This window comes from Apis laboriosa, unplaced genomic scaffold (assembly GCF_014066325.1).
Source record: "Apis laboriosa isolate Shangri-la unplaced genomic scaffold, ASM1406632v1 scaffold4_cov146, whole genome shotgun sequence".
Lineage (NCBI taxonomy): Eukaryota > Metazoa > Arthropoda > Insecta > Hymenoptera > Apidae > Apis > Apis laboriosa.
In genome coordinates, this window is record NW_025223501.1 from 2,921,648 (window position 1) to 2,928,395 (window position 6,748).

Genomic DNA, 6,748 nt, shown 5'->3' on the forward strand with positions numbered 1-6,748 from the left:
ATCACAATCACATTAAGTATGTTCGATCCATCCTTTCGAAGATTCTTTCTACTCTGCTCGCTCGTGATCGCGATCTCAGGATCGCCACAATCGTGGAGGTGGGAAGGACAGCACATCAGAGATCACAGGCATGCTTCCTGTCCCTCGTGTCGTCGAGAACGGCCAGACACCCTTGTTTCGTGGTAAGAGACTCGAATTACTTGTGTATCCATATCGATACGCAAATCTTAATACTTTTTACAAAATTCTTTTAGCAACGAACAAACCATTTGATGATCATTTTCTCTTGACGAGAAGAGCTCTTGCCACGCAGAGCATGCTATCCAAATTTTCCACGATATTTATAAAGATCCACGTATAAATTGCCGAAAAGTTTGTTAGTAAACCAGGTTAACGAAACTCTCTTCCAAAATTTCTCTTATAATATGAATATTCCGCTATATATACACATATACACACTGTACTATACTGTTTCATAACTCTCCTCCAAAATAGTTTTCAAAATTCGAAAAAGTAAAAATTAATTTCTCTCTATCGAAGGGACGAGCCAACTAGAAGAGAATACCGTGGACTGGAGCCAGAAACCAATTCTTGGCAGATCGGTCAACCGTACCGCCTATCACCCTACGCCAATCCGTACGAAAGAGGCGTTAGAGGCAGAGGGAGTTCACCTTTCGCACGATCAGCAGCCACCTGCAAACGCGAGAATCCCTTCACCATCGGGACGGATTTCGATTTTGACCTGGCTCCTCCGCAAACCGCCTCTATCCGCGGCGTGAACAGCCTCACGGACGCCACGAGCTGGTATCGAACCTTGCCTGAACCCTCGGAGCCCAGATTCTCTAGGAGCCAAGCAAGGGGAACGTATCAAGCTAGGAGACCTAATTTCTACGACGTGATCAGAGCCCAACCCGACCCGTTCAATAAACTGTATGCGGACTACGGCTCGTCCAACGATGAATTCAATTATCAAAGTTCTTCGAACAACTTCAAAAGACCTTACGAGGGATCTTTCAAGAGAACGATGCACCGGGATGACAAGTATTTCGACGACACGTTCATCCAGAGTAATCCTATGAGCGAGACACCTGGCCAATATAACAGAGGATGGAACAACGAGGTTTCGTATGGGAGAGATCAAGTGAGAAATCAAGGATTGGAACGGTATTTTCAATCTGGAAGGAATCAGTATGGAAACTCCAGGATGACCCACCACTCCTCCTCGCCAAGAGTCAAATACAATTCGCATAACCTGCCAAAGAATCTCAATGCGTTGAGAATGGTGCAGAGTGTGGGAAGAGGGGGTATGGAGGTTGTTAATAGTAGCAGGTAGGAATTAGGTTATATTACATTGCATGCATTAAGAGTGAGACAGTTCTTGGTGAAATGAATTTTCCAATCCAATGCATTGAATATGATATTTAATATTTTAGAAATATTTTTTTGGAGATATATTTTGTGATTCTATAGATCATATCTTAATTCTTGTATTTGTAATAATAATTCCTTAGATTAAAAAAGGAATATATACAGAAGTGTAATAAGGATACATTTGTCTCACTCTGTCTTCTGATATAAATTGTTTATAAGTTAATGAATAAATCTAAATCTATACGTTTAATTTGATCTCTAGATTTGATCTTTGTTTTTATTCAATACAGAATTAAACTATAAACTATAAACTTTACTTTTCCTTCTTTATATGGAGAATTCTCTAAAAATGACTTACATGTTAAAAATCTTCTTATTATTTAAATTTTCAAGTTAGCCAAGTACTGGCTTGATTAAAAATTAAAAATTCAATTAAAAATTTAAAGGCTTGTTCTATGAAGAATCTATGACTTACATTGTTTCTAGTTTTCTAGTTTCTGAACTCTATCTATAGAAATTGATTTACTATTTTTCACAGCAGATGGCAGAAGCAGTCAGAAGAGCAGGAAGAACGGGATACAAGGAATTACGAGATCGATGAAAATGATGATCAAAGGGGAAGAGAAATAGACAATGATTATCAAAATAATAAAGAATTCGAGTCTCACGAGATGATGCAGCAAAAAGAGATTAACAGAGATGTTTCGCGAGGAGGCAGTAATTCTGGGGACAAATCTGTGTTCTCGAGGAACAGCTCCCAAGGTGAAACTTCCTCGCAGACTGGATTGGAACTGGAGAAAATCACCGATTCTGCTCGTGTGTCTGAGGAGACCACAACAGGATTATGATTGTCCTTTGATAGGTTTAGAACTGACGGTTCTAGAGCGATCTAGGGAATTATCGTCGAGAGATTGGTAGATGTGTTAAATGTATAAGTACTTGCCATAAACTATGAATTCTAAACGAGGAATGCTAATAATCTGTGACTGTTTTATAAATTGTTTTGAGAAATAAATTTTCGTAGAAAAAATTAACCGTTGTTTCGTTCTTTTTTTTAACCCGAGAGATGTAAAAAGATCGAAAAGAAATGAATATCGGAAAGAATAAAATGTATCGTATAGGTGTTTTATAAAAATAATAAAATTTTTTTCTTTGTCTTTTTCATTGAAAATATTTTTTTTTTTTTATAAAATTTCATCGAAAATATCCGTGAAAATGATTTTACGTGTATTTATACATATATATATGTATATCAAGTAATGTGTTTACTGATGCGATATTTAAATATTTCATACGAAAAATGTGTGATCGTTGATACGATCGAATTAAAGTAAAAATGATAAAATGAAATTTATTCAATTATATGTAACACACGGATATTTATTTAATTATATTACAATGTCAATATGAAGTTATGAATTCTCTAGATATATACAATATAATATTATCTTTCAAATTAGATTAACATATAATTACAGAACTTTATACACTCTTATATAGTGTTCAATGATCTATAGCAATTGCAATAATAAATTGAAATAAAAAATTAAAATAATAAATTGAAATAAAAAATTGAAATAATAATGTTATAAAATAGGGTGTACATCGTAATGGAAATTGATCTCAAGATATATTCGAAGATAAATTTCAAAAGGAAGAAAATAATAATGATTGCAAAAATATTCGAAAAGAGAAATATACATATATGTATATGTAGAAATAAAAATGAGAGCGTAAAAAATGAGGAGTGTAAAATTTTTTACTCGATGATTCGTATGACCCCGATTACAAGTTGGAGGTAATAACTTCTAGTGAAATTATTCCATAGAGGTGTTCTCTGATCAAAGAAGGGAAAGAGGGAATTGCGACGATTCTTGGGAGAAAAAGAAATAACGAAAGCATTGTGTCAAGATTAAAAGCGCTCTTTAAACGCGAAAAAGAAAAATTTCGATCACGCCAGAAAAGAAAAGAATCGTGAGAAGAATTATAAAGCAGTCTAACCTTTGCTACCTTCCTGACTTCTTTCAATTTCTAAAGTTGAAAGAAAATGGCCGGGGCACGAGTTACGTTAAAGAAACTGTGCACTGCGAAAGTAAATTAGTAAAATTAATTGTATATATAATATACATTGATACAAAATAAATTTCTCCTACATTTTGAAGAATCTTAGAAAAAACAGTATTTTTATATGTATTGTATTTGATATAAAAATTACAACATTGTTGAGAATAATTGTAATTTGATACAAATTTTGAAATTAGAAGAATAATAAAAAATAGATAAAAATATCACGACCTGTAATTTGTGAACCACAAACGCAAATGCGTGCTGTTGGTAACGTATTCCAATACGATTTGGTAATCATGAAACGCATATCAGCGGAATAATATTATTGTTCAATATTTACGCAAGGAACTTCGTTAAATATTTTGGAAAAAATTATGCAATAGCATCAATAATAACGAAATTAAATTTTTTGCCACACAATTAATAAGTTTTTTATTTGTTCTTGCATAAAATTGTAATTAAATTAAAAAATTGGAATAAAATGATAATATAATAGCGCATGTAATAAATAAATAAATAAATCAAATATTTAATTAAAATTCATTCTTCTCGTTCAATTCTGCAGTAATCAAATTTAAAGTGAAAATGTTGTATTTATGAAATATATAAAAATGTAGAATTATATAATTAAAAATATTTTTCTTCTTAAAATTCATTCTTCTGACTCTATTTTTCAGTAATCAGATTTAAAATATAATCAATATCATATTTTAAAGCTGAAAAATATAGAATTATTATAAATATAGAATATGATTAGAAATATTATTTACTTGATTAATACAAAACGTAATTCAATTCTCAATTCAAGTAATCAGATTTAAAATATAATCAATATTATATTTTAAAATATAGAATCATATGATTAGAAATATTATTTATTTGATTAATGTAGAATGTATTATAGAATATTTTTAAAAAATATTCTTCTTCTTAAAATTCACTCTTCTGACTCAATTCCCCAAATCAATCAGATTTAAAATATAATCAATATCATATTTTAAAATGTACAATTAGAAATATTATTTACTTGATTAATACAGAATGTATTATAAAATATTAAAAAGAATATTTAAAATATTTAGAATTATTTTTTTAGAATATTTAAAAAATATTCTTCTTTTTAAAATTCATTCTTCTGACTCAATTCTCTAGATCAATCAGATTTAAAATATAATCAATATCATATTTCAAAATGTAAAATCGTACAATTAGAAATATTATTTACTTGATTAATACAGAATGTATTATAGAATATTAAAAAGAATATTTAAAATATTTAGAATTATTTTTTTAGAATATTTAAAAAATATTCTTCTTTTTAAAATTCATTCTTCTGACTCAATTCTCTAGATCAATCACATTTAAAATATAATCAATATCATATTTCAAAATATAGAATCGTACGATTAGAAATATTAATTACTTGATTAATACAGAGTGTATTATAGAATATTAAAAAGAATATTTAAAATATTTAGAATTATTTTTTTAGAATATTTAAAAAATATTCTTCTTCTTAAAATTCACTCTTCTGATTCAATTCCCCAGATCAATCACATTTAAAATATAATCAATATCATATTTCAAAATGTAGAATCGTACGATTAGAAATATTAATTACTTGATTAATGCAGAACTATATTAATAGTAATCTCAGATATAATAATATAAAACCTTGGAAATATTTTTTTAAAAAACCTTCGACATTTTTACGAATCCAACCCACGCCTAGGAATTATTTATCAATACTTTACATCAAAAGTGTATTACGTCCATTTAATGTTAATTCCATCGATTATCAACAACTCGAAAACAATGCAACAAATATAGGAATCTGTATTGTGTCACACAATAGTGCACCTATCGTTTCACGCACCGCGCCAAATCAACCGCGGTTCACTGTCAACAATGTGTCTCAACATCCTCGGAATTCCGCATAATCAGCTCCATATTGCGTATACGCTATTTCGAAATCGAACCTCCACGAATTCCTTTAAAAGCTCGGCTGGCCGCCTCGAATGTCACAGTTCAACGTCGAACACCGATCCAACAACAAATCCAAGGAAGAAAGAAGGGAAAGAAGAAAGGAAGAAATGAGTCTCAACATCAGTTTCGTCCTTCTGTTGCTGGGCCTGGCCCTGTCCCAGGCGGTCCCCGCAGCGAAGATAGAAAAGTCGTTGGAGAAGGAGGATCTGAAGATCGAGGAGGGCGGTGAGGATCAAGACAGGTCGAAGAAGTCGATAGTCTGCCTGGACTCGGCGAGCCTGCTTCCTCAACAGCAGACCTACAGCATCCAGGCGGCCCCCCAACCCCCCGTACAAACGTTCAACATCCAGCCCGTACCCCAACGTATCCAAACGTTGAACATCCAAGCCGTTCCACAACCTGTCCAAACCCTCAACATCCAACCTGTTCCCTCCCCGATCCAGACGTTGAGCGTGATCCAGCCACCGATCCAACCCCAGGCCTCGTTGAAGGTGGTCCAACCCCCTCAGCCCCCTTGCCCCCCCGCCCAAACGAACGTGAACATCATCCAACCACCGAAGGAGGAGAAAGCTATGAAGCCAATTGTCGAGACCGTGATCGAGAAGGAGAAGATCGTGAAGCCTGAGCCCAAGCCGGAAAAAATGATCGTGACGAAGGTGGAGAAGGAGGTGGTGCCTGTGATGCCAGTGTTCGAGGAGCACATGGTCGTGGTACCCCAGAAGCCTGTCATGATGGTGGCCGAGCAGGAACCGGTGGCCACCTTCCTCAAGGTGCCTCATTGCCATCACTGCCAACAGTCCGTGATGCAGTGCAGCTGCAAGCAACAAGGCGTGCCCACTCTGGGCTCCGCTGTTATGGTTGAGCCGTCCATACGCGTGATGGGCATGAAGGAACGATCCATGGGCAGACACGTGATGACCCCGTCGCATCATCATTATCGTGGCCTCGAGCGTGTAAGTTGAAGTTGTTGTTGATGTTTTTCTTTTTCTTTTTGTTTCGAGTGGGAGGAGAAAGGATAATTAATCAAAGGATTTTTCTGTTGTTCTCGTTTTATATAGCTCTGATGTGGAAGAATCTAGAGAGAGGATATCGAAACGTGGACTTAGTTAATAGTAGTAAATGTAATCAAGAATATATAAATGTGAAAAAATAATGAATAAAATTCGATGAAAATATATGTATTTTTCAATTCTTCTCTACGCAATTGCCAGACCAAAAACCTTCCAAATTGATCAAATTATATATTGATATGTTGAAAAGTATAAATCAGAAAATGATTTAATTAATTGATTGAAACGATTGGTCGATTGATTCTACGATAAAG

At 33.7% G+C, this 6,748-nt stretch overlaps 2 protein-coding genes across 2 annotated transcripts; both read left to right on the forward strand.

Annotated features, from left to right (window-relative positions):
• Positions 1-18: 18 nt before the first annotated feature.
• LOC122717252 lies at positions 19-2,219 on the forward strand. The gene is made up of 3 exons (XM_043941128.1): positions 19-182; positions 541-1,329; positions 1,913-2,219. The coding sequence occupies exons 1-3, from the start codon at positions 19-21 to the stop codon at positions 2,217-2,219; spliced, it is 1,260 nt and encodes a 419-aa protein (XP_043797063.1).
• Positions 2,220-5,354: 3,135 nt separating this feature from the next.
• On the forward strand, positions 5,355-6,488 carry LOC122716987 (pinin-like). The gene is made up of 2 exons (XM_043940601.1): positions 5,355-6,377; positions 6,483-6,488. The coding sequence occupies exons 1-2, from the start codon at positions 5,457-5,459 to the stop codon at positions 6,486-6,488; spliced, it is 927 nt and encodes a 308-aa protein (XP_043796536.1). The 5' UTR covers positions 5,355-5,456.
• The last annotated feature ends 260 nt before the right edge of the window (positions 6,489-6,748 follow it).

Coding starts and splice junctions, on each gene's coding strand:
- LOC122716987 (XM_043940601.1), top strand. CDS start 5,457: ATGTCACAGTTCAACGTCGAACACCGATCCAACAACAAATCCAAGGAA.
- LOC122717252 (XM_043941128.1), top strand. CDS start 19: ATGTTCGATCCATCCTTTCGAAGATTCTTTCTACTCTGCTCGCTCGTG. Junction 183..540: donor CCAGACACCCTTGTTTCGTG/GTAAGAGACTCG, acceptor TCTCTATCGAAG/GGACGAGCCAACTAGAAGAG. Junction 1,330..1,912: donor GAGGTTGTTAATAGTAGCAG/GTAGGAATTAGG, acceptor TTTTCACAGCAG/ATGGCAGAAGCAGTCAGAAG.